At 42.8% G+C, this 14,896-nt stretch overlaps 1 protein-coding gene across 2 annotated transcripts in view; it reads left to right on the forward strand.

The window, feature by feature from the left end:
* The first annotated feature begins 545 nt into the window (after positions 1 to 545).
* NDC1 (NDC1 transmembrane nucleoporin) overlaps positions 546 to 14,896 on the forward strand; it is a 61,583-nt gene continuing 47,232 nt past the window's right edge. The window contains exons 1-5 of one of the 2 annotated variants that reach the window (XM_080655940.1): positions 546 to 693; positions 2,174 to 2,294; positions 7,652 to 7,753; positions 10,888 to 11,062; positions 12,797 to 12,935. In XM_080655940.1, the coding sequence (XP_080512066.1) occupies positions 637 to 693; positions 2,174 to 2,294; positions 7,652 to 7,753; positions 10,888 to 11,062; positions 12,797 to 12,935 (594 nt within the window). In that variant the 5' untranslated portion in view covers positions 546 to 636. The remainder of the gene's footprint in view (positions 694 to 2,173; positions 2,295 to 7,651; positions 7,754 to 10,887; positions 11,063 to 12,796; positions 12,936 to 14,896) is intronic. The other variant, XM_080655939.1, reaches the window with a different exon arrangement.

Here is a 14,896-nt window from a genome sequence, read left to right on the forward strand (position 1 = left end):
TCTCCCTACCTGAATATTTCTATAATACCTATCACTTTAGCATACCAGAGATTATGTTCATTTATAGAAAATAACAATAAATGTTACCTGATCATTTGATCTAGTTATATTTTATAGCAAGATGTATTATTCTAGTAACTTAACTATTACAAAACTGAGGCACAAATGTCATGCAACGCGCCTCTAGTATGTCATAAAAGACTGATTCCCAGCATGCCACGAGGTACCTTTGGGAAGACTTCGTCTCCCAGCATGCTGTACTTTGGAACTCCGAGTCCCAGAATGCAACGCTCGTCCTTGCTCCCAGAGGCGGTGGAGCCTACAGTTCCCAGCATGCAGCAGCACCGCCCCCAATTTTTGGTGCCTCGCCGGACTTTGCTTCGAAGAGACCTTTTTGATTCCCGAGGGCGAGTTCTGGCATCCCGGGCCCCTTTGGGACGCATGTCTGCGGGGGAATTCTGGCCTGCTGGGCCTGTCCAGACGAAATTTCGGCGAAACGGGTTGGGTCCTGGGCCGGGCTTCGCTCAGGCACCGTTTGAGGCAGCCCCAACGGGGTCCTCCTGGGGCCTTCCTCCCTTTGAACCAGGGAGGCGGGCGGGCTCGCCGTATCCTGTTCCCCTCAGACCGAGGGCCGCTATGGCCACGGTTGCGAGTTGGCCCTGCGCCGGCGGGTCGCGGGACATCTTGTGGCGCGTGAGTGCTGCGTTCGCTGTGGTGTGCACTGGACCGCTGTTGGGGCTGCGGGAGCATTGGCGCTGACCGCGCGTGCGAGTTGGGCGGGGGAGGGACCGGCCCGGGTGTAGCGTGGGGAGCGCGTGGGGAAAGGACCTCCTAAAGGGGAGCTTATTACAGAGCTGTCGGGGGCGTCCTGAGTGGAAGCTGGTTACCGGGTGGGAGGAGTGTACAAGGGAAAGCTGGGTGCAGGGTGTATGCGTGCGGGATGTCCTGAGTGCCAACTTGTTAGGGGGTGAAAGGGGAGTCCAGAGTGGAAACTGGTCAGAGTGGGAGGGCTGACCTGCGTGGGAATTGGGGTAGGGAATGGGGGAAGAGTGTATGCAGGGGTGGTGTGCCTAGTAGGTGCAAAATAAATAACTTGTTGGTCACTTGGGATTAGAAGTGCGAAGAGTTGGAAAGAATGTGAATGCGTGCACTTAGCAGAGGCTGGCGTGGGACTAGGTAAACAGGACAGGTGTTCCAGGTGTTCCTTGTTAGAGGAATGTGTGCGCTGTGGGACTGAGATGAGCAGATACTTCCTAGCTGAAGTTGAATCAACAATTCTGCATCCATTCTGTGCCGGACAAAGAGATACAGGAGTAATATCCCTTTTAGAATGTCCTCATACACTGTGCAGCCATCTATCAACGGTGCAGCCATCTACCCTGTATCCCAAGCTAAAAACTTTTGAGTCTTGAAGTCTTACCTACTCGTTACCACCCCTAGTATCAATCACCCATGTCCTGTATAATGTGTTTCACAAATGTGAATACGTTTTCCCCCTTTATGCCTCCTTTCCCACTGCCGCTGCCTTCCTTCAGACACTGACTATAGATAACCCTTGGCTTGGGCAGTTGCGTGGACTGCCTCCTGTTTTGTCCTTGTCATAGCCAGGTTACAAACACAGGATGTTTTACCACCCGAAATATAAATCCGATTGTCATGCTTAAAACCCTTCAGTATTCACTTTGCTTTTCTATTCACTTATTCAACAGTAAATCTTGTGCCTCTTACATGGTAGGCACTGGTGATTCAGACTGAATACCATGTGTCAGTTGCCCAATAGGGAGTGTGTATCCAATAATTGTAAAACACCATTACAGTAGACAGATGGTTTCCATAAAATATATAGCTTTAGATGTTGATATATCTATCAATTAAACTTAGAGAGACAAGTATTAATTGCTGTAAAATACAGTTTTAAATCTGCCCCCTCCCCTGCACCTGACTCTGGACTAACATAACCACAAGTTCACTGATAATACAAGATTTTATAGTGGTATGTAAATTAAAGTTATTAATAGTAATAACCATTGAGGTTTATATATACCTGCATGGACTATGATCTGGCTATAAATATTAGTGATTAGCATCCTGTATGAAAAGATAGGATTTGCATAACTGAAATAGTTTAACTGACTTCATGATTGAGTGATTTTGCTGATTTTGTTTGTTATAGGTTTTGGGATGGAGGATAGTTACAAGTATTGTGTGGTCAGTGCTGCTTCTACCCATCTGTACCACAGTATTTATAATCTTCAGCAGCATTGATTTATTGCATCCTATACAGTGGCTGTCTGGTAAGTGATACTCAATTTGGGGAAAACAAATGTACAGGACCTACTTTTCTTTAATGTATTTTTTATTGCTTTTTTACAGAAAGGAAGGGAGAGGGATAGAGATTTAGAAACATCAATGAGAGAGAAACATCGATCCGCTGCCTCCTGCATACTCCCTACTGGGGATGTGCCCACAACCAAGGTACATGCCCTTGGCTGGAATCTAACCTGGGACCCTTGAGTCCACAGGCCGATGCTCTAGCCCAGCCGTGGGCAAACTACGGCCCGCGGGCCGGATCCGGCCCGTTCGGCTGTTCTATCCGGCCCGCGGAGCTGAAAGAGCGGAGGCTTCTCTTGCTCTCCCCTCCGCTCCTTTACTTTGAATTTATATTAGTTCACACAAACACTCCATCCATGCTTTTGTTCCGGCCCTCTGGTCCAGTTTAAGAACCCATTGTGGCCCTCGAGTCAAAAAGTTTGCCCACCCCTGCTCTAGCCACTGAGCCAAACCGGTTAGGGCAGGACCTACTTTTCAACATAAAAAATTGCATTATGTTTCAAATTTGTTTTTAATTACTGCTTACTTGGCAAAATATTCACTTTGTGGTAATCTTAAGGCATTCCTTTCTAACTTACACCTTTTCATTATCATAATAATAAAAGTGTAATATGCTAATTAGACCAGACGTCCTTCCGAATGTAGCAGGGGCTGCAAAGGAAGGCCAAGTCTCGGGTGCCAGAGGGAAGCAGGTGCCGGCATCTGGGGGAAGGAAGGCCTATTCTTGCACAAATTTAGTGCAAAGGGAATCTAGTATAATAATAAGATTAGTAAAACTGTCAGAGACTGTATTATCACAACTTAATTTTTGTTTATTTGTTCGTCTCTTCTTTTTGACAGCTTTATTGAGATTGTCTTTTTAAGGAGAACTGTTCCTTTTATCTATTTAAATATTGTGGATAGAAATATGAGATATCTCTTAAAAAAAACCTGTCTAAAATTAAGAATACTTTATGAGGAGCTATCAATTATCACTATCAACTATGTGCAAGGCACTGTGCTAAGCACCTTAAGTAGATTGCCTCTTTTTTTTTTCTTTCTTTTTTTTTTTTTTAAATATATTTTATTGATTTTTTACAGAGAGGAAGAGAGAGGGATAGAAAGTTAGAAACATCGATGAGAGAGAGACATCGATCAGCTGCCTCCTGCACACCTCCCACTGGGGATGTGCCCGCAACCCAGGTACATGCCCTTGACCGGAATCGAACCCGGGACCCTTCAGTCCACAGGCCGACGCTCTATCCACTGAGCCAAACCAGTTAGGGCTCTTTTTTTTTTTCATAATTTCCCTAGTTTATTTTGAAGTCTTCTCTAACATGTAGCCATATGAATTTTAGATTAGTTATCTGAAAGAACATAGAAATTGCCTATAAATTAAGCACTGAAGAATATCACCTTAAACATTCCAACATAAAATTTTTCTAACTCTTACCAACCACAGATAAAACAGCTAACAAGTGTCCTTTCTGGATATAATTGTGGCTCATATGGGACAAATAAGCTGACTCCCTTATGCTACAAGCTAGACAGAAACTAGGAAGGATTGTTATTCCATGAGCCTTTCTCTTTCCTACAAACACACGGTGTGAATGAACACACTCCTCGGCTGTGATACCCGTGGAGAGCCCTACTGCCCGGGGAAGGGAGTGCCGGGGACAGGGAGCTCCTTCTCATGTCGTCCAGACTCGGGGAAGAGGGAGGGCAAGTGACTTACGAGGCTCACATGCTGACAGGGATTAGGTTGTTCTATGATTTCATCTGTAACGGGAGCAAAGTGGGAGGCCCCACTGGTGTAAGAACACTTCATGTGCCCCATAAACTGTCTGAGTCAAAGATATTTATTCTTTTGCCAAACACAACCACTGATTTCCATCTACAATTATTTTTAAAGTAAGAAACAGCAGGTGGATGGAAGTACCAGCACTGGCCTTGAACTACGGACGTGACCCTTGGCTGGGACATGGGGCCGGGCACCAGCGGGCTCAGGGACGGACGCACTAGTGGGCCTTCTCTAGGAAGGCCCTGCAGCATCTCAGACACTGCTGGTACATGGTCTCAAAGTCGGACTCATTCCCCTAATAGGGGTCTTCAATAATGTGCTGTTTCTGAGGATCGTAGCTCCCAAGTAGTTCAATATTAGCTTTGCTGTTATTGACTTAATGACTTTTTCAAGTCAAATCTCTCAGATTGCTCTCATCCGTACACAGCATATAATCGAATGTGACAAAGTCTTCTTTAGTAACCCAGACACACGAATAGCACCAACTTCGGTGCCTGCTCAGCCATCTTTCTAGATTGCCTCTTATTCTTTCTACAACCCTGTGTAATAAAGAGGTATTACCTACTTTATAGATGAGGAAACTGAGACTCAGGCTAAAGTCTTCAGAGATACAGCTGGTGAGTAACTGAAGTAGGATTTGAACATTGGTCTCTGACTTCAGAACCAGTGTTTTTACTATGCACTAGAATTTATTTTTTAATTCTATACTAGAATTAAAAAAATAATAAAAAGAGAGAAATGTTGCTAGCTTAGGTTTTGAAGTCTTTAAAGCCTTGCCTAAGGCTAAGAAGCACAAATATTCTTTTTTTTTTTTTTCAAATATATTTTATTGATATTTCACAGAGAGGAAGGGAGAGGGATAGAGAGCTAGAAACATCGATGAGATAGAAACATCGATCAGCTGCCTCCTGCACACCTCCCACTGAGGATGTGTCCGCAACCAAGGTACATGCCCTTGACCAGAATCGAACCTGGGACCTTTCAGTCCCCAGGCTGATGCTCTATCCACTGAGCCAAACCGGTTTCGGCTTTTTTTTTTTTTTTTTTTAAATATATTTTATTGATTTTCTACAGAGAGGAAGGAAGAGGGATAGATAGTCGGAAACATCGATGAGATAGAAACATCGATCAGTTGCCTCCTGCACACCTCCTACTGGGGATGTGCCCGCAACCAAGTTACATGCCCTTGACCGGAATCGAACCTGGGACCTTTCAGTCCGCAGGCTGACGCTCTATCCACTGAGCCAAACCGGTTTTGGCAGCACAGATATTCTTGAAATACGTTTTATATCCTCTTCAACAACAATAACTATTTTGCTTTGGAAAATGGGAAGTGTGTTGTTAAATTAATTTTTCAGAAGAAAATGTCAATTTTCAAGGAGTGCAAAGCTTTACTTTGTGGCCTTTGGAGATGTTGCTGCTAAAGAATTAAAGTCATGTTAATTTTTTTGTTGAGACATATCAATCACTTGTATGGATCCCATAGGTCAGATGAAATTAAGCCATAAACCATTGCAGGGATGGCAAGTACTTCTCTCTCCACTTGCCAGAATCTGTATTACTCATTGATCTTTTGATTTTGGCTGTCTAGTCACAATCTTAGAATATTCAGTATTGTAATCTAGAGCCATTATCAGTTCAGAATTGGAACTTAGGATAAAAACTTTTCCGTTTCTTGGCCAAGTATTCTTTAATCCTCATAGCACTTTCTCCAATCTCATAAATTGGATTTGATTTATGCCATTTTTCCCCATCAGATGTTACTTGTTCTCCTCAACTTTTGCTTCACAAAGTCTTTCCAGAAGTTGTACTCTTTCCTTATTTCCAATAACATGGATCAATTCTTTCTTTTAGCAGTACAATGTTTGTGTTTAATTGTGGATGCTTAATAAATATTTTTTATTAATTTTAGTCAATGAATTATACTTTTAAAAATAATTGGTTTTATAATTGTGTTAGTCTATTCAGCAAACATACGTCCTTGCTGTTTTTATTTCTTTTGTTCATGTTTTTAGGCATAATACATACGTATTTTAAAGTTTGCCATATTTTTGAAATGGATTATTGATTGAGCTACTCTACAGTGTGAATGTATTAGTATTTCACAGGGACATCCTCATTGTTTTTGTTTTCAGCTAATTTAGATGATTTATGGATTATACTATTTCCAGAAATGTTACCTTTTTAGCTATAGGGCTAATTGCATTTTGTAGGAAGAAATCTGAAAAATATTTACATTTAAAAAAAAAACTTTGTTGGTATATTACTAAATGTGGCACTTCTCTGTTTTACATGATGAAATATACTTGCATATAGTAGTATGTTGTTTGATTTTAACATCTGGGTCATCTAAAAGAAATTATAATATAACTAGTGCACCTTGAAAGGAATTGTGGGCTGCGAGACTGCGGTGGGCACAGGGGTGGGTCTTGCCCATCCTCTGTGCCCCCCACCTGGCCCCTCCCACCGTGGCCTTCAGTCCCCTGTCTGCCAGCAGCCCCGCTCCTGCTGCCACCACTCCCATGCGCTGACGGTGCTGACTCCGCTCGCACTCGGTGATGGCGTGGAGCGATTGGGGTCAGTGCCAGCGGTGGGTGCAAGTGGGGCTGGCACTGTCAGCGGGTGTTAGCGGCGGCTGCTGCACCAATCACCCCTCAGGAGCAGGGAGAGGTGGAGAAGCCCTTAAGGGTGATAAGGGTTGGCAGCTGCCGCTTGCACCTACTGATGGCGCTGAGTTATTGAGGCCAGCATCCGCGGGTGCCAGCGGCGGCTCTGGCGCCAGCAGCGGGTGTGAGTGCCTGGCGGGACCGCGGCACACGGGAGCAAAGACTTTTCAGTAACCACCAGAGGCTCACCCCAATGACAGCGATCGGCACCCCACCTTGGTCTGGTGCCCCTGCTCACCTACTCCGCCATCTCTCCATGGCCAACGCCCACCATGTTCTCCTCTCTGCCACCTGCTGCTGATGCCTGCCATTTTCCACACACGCCCCCTGGTGGTCAGCGCATGTCATAGCAACCGGTTGTTCAGTTGTTCCACTGTTCGGTCTATTTGCATATTAGCCTTTTATTATATAGGATTTTAAAGGACCCAGAGTTCGGTCCAAATAACTCACATTGTAGTTCTTTTTTTTTTTTTTTTTTAATATATTTTATTGATTTTTTTTTTACAGAGAGGAAGGGAGAAGGATAGAGAGTTAGAAACATCAATGAGAGAGAAACATTGATCAGCTGCCTCCTGCACACCCCCTACTGGGGATGTGCCTACAGCCAAGGTACATGCCCTTGACTGGAATCGAACCCGAGACCCTTCAGTCCGCAGGCTGACGCTCTATCCACTGAGCCAAACCGGTCAGGGCTCACATTGTAGTTCTTGAGTGGATATCCTATTGTCAGCAGTGTATGAGGACATTCTTAAAGAAAGGATAACTTTAAAATTAAAATTAGAGTTGTAATTCAAGCCCCTTTTCTGTTGCAGTATACTGAATATAACTTACATGACTGAATGATCTTTACTAATTTCTCTCTCTTGTGTTTTAGATTCTTTCAATGATCTATATAGTTCCTATGTAATTTTTTACTTCCTGCTGCTGTCGGTGGTAATAATAATAATAAGTATTTTCAATGTGGAGTTCTACTCAGGTGAGTTTTCAAAAGTTAAATATCTTAAAAATGTCTGAATTTATTTTATTAAGGGCACACTCAATGCATTTTGTATATGAGAATGTATAATAGGGGCTGTGTTTTATGTTAAAGTTTTACAAGTTATGCAGAATCATATGCTTTGAATGCCTTATCTTAAAATTTGAGTGCTAATTTCTCTTCTAAAAGAAGTATTTTGACCTCTACAGACAAATATTATATGATTCCACTTAGGAGATACCTGAAGTAGTCTAATTCATAGGGACAGAAAGTAGAATGGTGGTTGCCCAGGGCTTTGGGGAGGAGGGTTTGGGAATTGTTTAATGGGGACAGAGGTTCAGCTGGGGAAAATGGGAAAGTCTGGAGATGGATGATGGTGATGTTTGCACAACAGTGTGAATGTACTTATGCCACAGAACTGTATACTTAAAAACGGTCAAAACAATAAACTTTTAAGTGTATTTTACTACAGTAAAAAATTTAGATCTTTTAATGGTTCATAGCCGATGTTCAAGTTGTGATTTAGCGCATCTTCTACAATAATAAAAGTATAATATGCTAATTAGACCAGACGTCTTTCCAGACGAAGCTGGGGCTGCGAGGGAAGCCTGGGTCCTGGGTGCCTGCTGGCGGCCCAAGGGAAGCCCAGGTCCTGGGTGCCAGAGGGAAGCCAATGCCAGCAACCAGGGAAGGAAGGCCTGCCTACTCTTGCGTGAATTTCATGCATCAGGCTCTAGTGTATTATAAAAGTAATGTATTATAAAAGTAACCTGAGGCCCAGTGCATGAAATTCGTGCACTCGCGGGGGGGGGGGGTGGTCCCTCAGCCTAGCCTGCGCCCTCTCACAGTCCAGGAGCCCTCAGGGGATGTCCGACTGACAGCTTAGGCCCACTCCCCGTCTGTGAGGGGGAGTGGACCTAAGCTGTCAGTCGGACATCCTTAGCGCTGCCACGGAGGCGGGAGAGGCTCCTGCCACTGCTGCTGCGCTCGCCAGCTGTGAGCCCGGCTTCTGCCTGAGCGGCGCTCCCCCTGTGGTAGCACACTGACCACCACGGGGCAGCTCCTGCATTGAGCATCTGCCCCCTGGTAGTCAGTGCATGTCATAGCAACTGGTTGTTCCGCCATTTGGTCGATTTGCATATTAGCCTTTTATGATATAGGACTAGAGGCCTGGTGCACAAATTCGTGCACCAGTGGGGTCCCTTGGCCTGGCCTGCGGGATCAGGTTGAAACCGGCTCTCCAAATCCCCTGAGGGGTCCTGGATTGTGAGAGGGCGCAGGCCAGGCCAAGGGACCCCACCAGTGCATGATCAGGGCTGGGGAGGGACGCAGGAAGTTGGCCAGCCAGGGAGGGATCGCAGGAGGGCTCCAGGGCGTGTCCAGCCTGTCTCTCTCAGTCCCGATCAGCTGGACCCCAGCAGCAAGCTAACCTATCAGTCAGAGTGTCTGCCCCTTGGTGGTCAGTGCACGTCATAGCGAGAGGTTGAGCGACCTTGGTATATCATTAGTATATTACGCTTCGATTGGTTGAACGGACAACCAGACGACTGGACACTTAGCATACTAGGCTTTTATTATATAAGATATTTTTATAGGGTAGGAGATTAGGACAGTGATTTCTTAGATATTTCTCAAATATAAAAGTATAATTCTAAGATTTTCCCCAAAACTTAAAAATATTATGTTTTGCATTGGGATAATCACCTGCTAAATTCCAGAGCATTTTTTCCCCCTCAGTTTCTCATCTCTCTTGCCTTTTAGATTCCTTGAGTCTCTCCTTAAGATACAATTAGAAGCTTTTTCTGACACTACTTGTTTTGACTATAATGTCCTCTTTTTAGCTCTTCTGTGGTTTCTTGTTAGATACAGTATAAAATTTCAAATACTACTTTGGATGTTACAATACATACCCTTTTCCTTTGCTTTCCTAACCCCTCACTAGATGACGGATGTTTTTTCTCTTCAAACCATGTTCAGGACTCCTTGGCTTTAGCATCTGTTCTTTCACACGGCCCTTTGTAGGCATGTCTCATGGAGAGGGAGAGGTGATAGCAACCTCTTGCCCAAGGGCCGTGGTTGGCAAACTGCGGCTCGCGAGCCACATGTGGCTCTTTGGCCCCTTGAGTGTGGCTCTTCCACAAAATACCACGGCCTGGGTGAGTCTGTTTTGAAGAAGTGGCGTTAGAAGAAGTTTAAGTTTAAAAAATTTGGCTCTCAAAAGAAATTTCAATCGTTGTACTGTTGATGTTTGGCTCTGTTGACTAATGAGTTTGCTGACCACTGCCAAGTGTAAAGCACCTAGCCCTTTCCCTTCACACTTAGTTTTCTATCTCTGTGCAACCTCTTCACTTTGAGTATATTGAAAGAAGAATGCCTACATATATAGATTAGGGAACCCTGTAATTGTTTCAGTGGTCAGCATCCCTCACCTCATACCCACACTCACCTCCCCCAGCTCACTTCCAGAAAACTTCGGATTATCGAAAAGGTATTAGAGCCTGGCCTGTGTGGTTCAGTGGTTGAGCGTGGACCTATGAACCCGGAGGTTGTGGTTCAATTCCGGTCAGGGCACATGACTGCGTTGCAGGCTCGATCCCTAGTGGGGGGTAGTGAGGATGGTGAAGGGGGCAGCCGATCGATGATTCTGTCTTATCATTGATGTTTCTGTCTCTTCCTCTCCCTCCTCTGAACTCAATAAAAAAAAATTTTTTTTTAAAGGGTATTAGAAATTCTCATATAAACATTTACTTTTGTATTCAGTGTTGTCAATATTTACCTGGTTTGTGGTTTATTTTTCACAGATGGACTGTATATTGCTAATCTTCAAAATGCAAATATAACTTGCTAGAGGGCAAGCACTATCTTTAAAATATATATATTTTTTTATGACAGGATTGAGTTCCAGTGTAGGTACTATTTGAGCTATTAGGAAATTTTAAAAAGAAAGGAAAATGTTACTTACACTGTCCTTATATTTCATCTTTCTAGGTTCTTTGGTTTTTCTTTTTTTGTGTGCATCCCATTGTATTCAGTATTTTCTCAAATTATTTTAACTTACAGACTTTTTAACTAGGACTTTTTCTGTACTCATACACTGCAGATTATAAAGCCACATTAATGTGTTCCGTTTGCAGTTGTGCCTTCCATTCCCTGCTCCAGACTGGAACTGATAGGGAAAATCATTCATCCTCAGCAGCTCATGCACTCATTTATTCATGCCGCAATGGGAATGATGGTGGCTTGGTGTGCTGCAGTGATAACCAAGGGCCGATACAGTTTTCTTGTGGTTCCCTGCACTGGTACTGAGAGGTAATATTAGATATTTTTTTCTAAGGAATCTCATTTAGTTACTAAGACAAAGATGACTTGTATAGTTTAATAGTTTATGGATATTCTGTGCTTTCTAGATTTCTATAAAAGGAGCTTTTTTACATACATCAAATGTTTTATGTTTTGAATTCAACAGTTTTTTAGAAAGATTTATTCTATGCATGGTGCTATATTAGATGCTGTTGGATTTATAAGAGTGATTTGCACATGGATTATAGACTCTTTGAGAGTTGAGGACAATAGGGGATTTAACCCATGGACACCAATGGATGTAATAGAGAAATAGGAATGTGTGAGAAATAGGTTGTACTAGGAAGAAAGTGAGATAGATGTACAGATAAAACCCGAGCGGAGTTCAGGAAGCAGGGAGATGGCATAGTTTCTTAGAGGAGGTAGCATTTTTTTTCTTTTGAATTTGTTTTTATTGAAATATTGAGATGGGTTGGGATGGGAAATACCCTGCTAGGAAAATGTCCATTCTAATCTTCCTGTTACCGTGTTTAGAATTTTTTCTTGGAACTGCTGCTCTTCCTGCCAGCAGCTTCTTCAGCTCCACTGCAGACTGGCTGGTCCTTGGATAGAATGTCCTCTTTTTCTTGGACATACTCCTATTACCCGCCTCTTTAGGGTCACTAGCTGGTTCCTCTTTGGGGAAAGATTGCTTCCTTTTGGGAAGACTTCCATTGCTAGCTGTTTCTTCAGGATCACTGCTCACCAGCTCCTCCTTGGAAAAAGATTTCTTTTTCTTGGGTTTGGAGAAAGCAGAGACAGATGGGTCCTCCATTTCATTCTCCTGAGGAGCCAAGGAGGTGGCATTGACATGGGAGTTGGAAGAAGGATAGTATGGAAAAAATTTTAAAATAATTTTAACTACACCCTCTAATAAAATGCTTTCACTGTAATTTATACAGTTCTTGAACACAATATTGATAAAAATTGCAAGTTGATATTGTGACTTTAAAAATCAGAAAAGATTAACTGAAGTAATCTTACTAGTAAATTCCCTATTCTTCACTGACTTTAAAACAGTGTTCAGGAGTACTACCGAATACTTGATTTCCTTTTGTGTCCCAGCTACCATCATATAAGGTAGTTTTTTTCCTAATGGTGATACATTTTCTTTAGTGAAAAGGGTCCCTTTGAGGGATTGCCCAGTTTACGAGACAACAGAGAGAGAAGCCAGAGTTGTGGCATCTGGATGTATATAGTTTATTTATAGTTTCTCTTAGTCCAGGTGCAGTTTTCCAGTTTGTAAGTAGCATTGCTTACTATCTCAGGACACATTCTTACCCTTATCAGATTTCTAGGGGATAGATCTAGACCAGGGGTGGGCAAACTTTTTGACTCGAGGGCCACAATGGGTTCTTAAACTGGACTGGAGGGCCGGAACAAAAGCATGGATGGAGTGTTTGTGTGAACTAATATAAATTCAAAGTAAAGGAGCGGAGGGGAGAGCAAGAGAACCCTCCGCTCTTTCGGCTCCGTGGGCCGGATAGAACAGCCGAATGGGCCGGATCCGGCCCACGGGCCGTAGTTTGCCCACGGCTGATGTTAATCTTTTGCCCACACTTACCTAAAACAAACCATTTTTTTTAGAATTTGGGGCATTTCTTAAGTGATTAAGTCAGAACTTTGCTTTCAATAAATATTGAGCCTAAAACAGTGATATGTGTCCCTGACTGTTGAATTAATAACCCAACTTTTTTCCTTCAGCTTAGATGGCCCTGCTGCACAAACCTGCTTAAATGAATATCATCTTTTTTTCCTACTGGCTGGAGCATTTATGGGCTATTGCTATAGCCTCCTGTATTTTATTAACAACATGAACTATCTTCCATTTCCCATCATACAGGTAAACTATCATTTGAGCATTCCCTTATGTCAGAATTTGGCAGAGTTAAAATTGCATTGGTGTATGTGTATATAATTGGCTTCACCTGATTAATTCAAGATTTGGTCAGCAAAACTTAGGACTTAAAACTTAGATCTTCACAATGCCATTTGGAGAGGAGAGATTTGTTTTCATGAGACTTTAGCATATGTTTGAGAGCTGTAGCCACCTTTCCTGCTGCCACTCTCAAAATTCCACTTTGCTCCACTCTTTCCCTCCCTGCTAGGTAGTGGCAGTTGCTGTGACCTAGTAGGGCTGGGGGAGGATGAGGATGACATATTCATGCAAAGTACCTCTGTGCAACTGCCAGCTTCTTTTTGAACCTAAGAACTTCATGAGCTTGAGGATATGCAAGTAAGTATAGAATATGTCAGTTACTGTCTCAAATTCTTTTCACAATAAGGCATGGTGTGTATAACTAAAACAGTTTTGATTGGTTGGAGTGGGACAGTGTAAACTACCTTTCGGCTAGGTTTTTAAAAGTTTATTAATTGGATAGGAGCTGTCTCTGGAACTCAGAACCACCTCCTCTGGCAGGTGAGAGAGCGATCTCTTGCAATTTCTCACTGTGGCATCAGAGCTCTTCCTAGCCTGTTCCTACGATTTCCTGATTGTGCTGTTATTTGATTCATTCCCACTCTCTGGCAGGCTGAGGATTGGGCTTTGGAGCAAATGTGTTAGAACCAGCCTCTTTCCACTAGAACCCAGTCAGTTGAGGAGGGAGGGATATGTAAACAAATAATGTGTCTTCAGCGTATGAAGTAGGAGAGTGTGGTGGATTATGGTACTCTTGGTTTAATTAAACACTTTATTTTACTTTTTTATTTTTATTGATTTCAGAGAGAAAGGGAGAGGGAAAGATAGAAACATCAATTATGAGAGCGAATCATTGATCGGCTGCCTCCTGCATGCCCCCTACTGGGGATAGAGCCTGCAACCCGGGCATGTGCCCTGACCAGGAATTGAACCCGGGACCCTTCAGTCTGTAGGCCGATGCTCAACCACTGAGCCAAACCAGCTAGGGCTTAACTAAACTTTTAACATGCCTGTTGCATCCATGAGAACAATCTGATGAAAATACACATACATCAGGGAAATAGTGCTCAGAGAAAAGTATCTGGCTCTTACCTCCCAGCAGTCTGTGAGTGTATGAAGAAAAAGTCCTGTTTAGAAATTCTTCATCTGATAAAGATGAATTAAAAGTACAGTGTCAGTTTTCCCACTTCAGAGTTTCACAAGGAGAAAAACTCTAAAATTTTGTACAGAAATATCCATGGTAAATTATCTTTGACCCAAACATAATTAAGAGCATAGAGAATGAAGAAAAGAAAGTGTTAGAGACAAATGAGATACCCCAAAGTTTGTGCTCCTCTATGGGCCTTCGTTGAAAGTGACCATTTAACATCACAGATGTGCAATGGTGTGAACATAGGAGCAGTGTAGTAATTGACAGTGCTAATAAATCATTATTTCTACCAGATAATGTCACGTTTGTAAAATTTGACTAACATTTTTTATAATTTCTTTTGATAAAATTTTAGATTTATTATATTCGAGAAGTTTCTTCGCTGATAATATTCAGCTTTGGCTTCAGGTTCAACTTTGGCAGGATGTTGATTTTTAACATTTGGTCATTCAGTATTTGGCCAAAATTTGGGGGTGTCTCTTGTAACCATGAGTGTACAGTGGTGTTTGGTTTGCCCAGTTGAACTATAGGTAAGCGTTCTTTCATTAGTCCTAAGAGCGTGGCACACAGTGTATGACCTTCCCTTATGCGTTTTAAGTTGCTAAGGCAAACAGGATTGTCAGGACATTGTGTGCTCAATATGAGAAATCAGACCCAGTCTGAACCTCTGAAAGTGATGTGATGGTTATAGCCACTTAGTTTTTTTTTAACAGCTAAGCTGACCAGAGGTTAGTAA

This window comes from Plecotus auritus, assembly GCF_963455305.1.
Source record: "Plecotus auritus genome assembly, chromosome: 2".
Taxonomy (NCBI): domain Eukaryota; kingdom Metazoa; phylum Chordata; class Mammalia; order Chiroptera; family Vespertilionidae; genus Plecotus; species Plecotus auritus.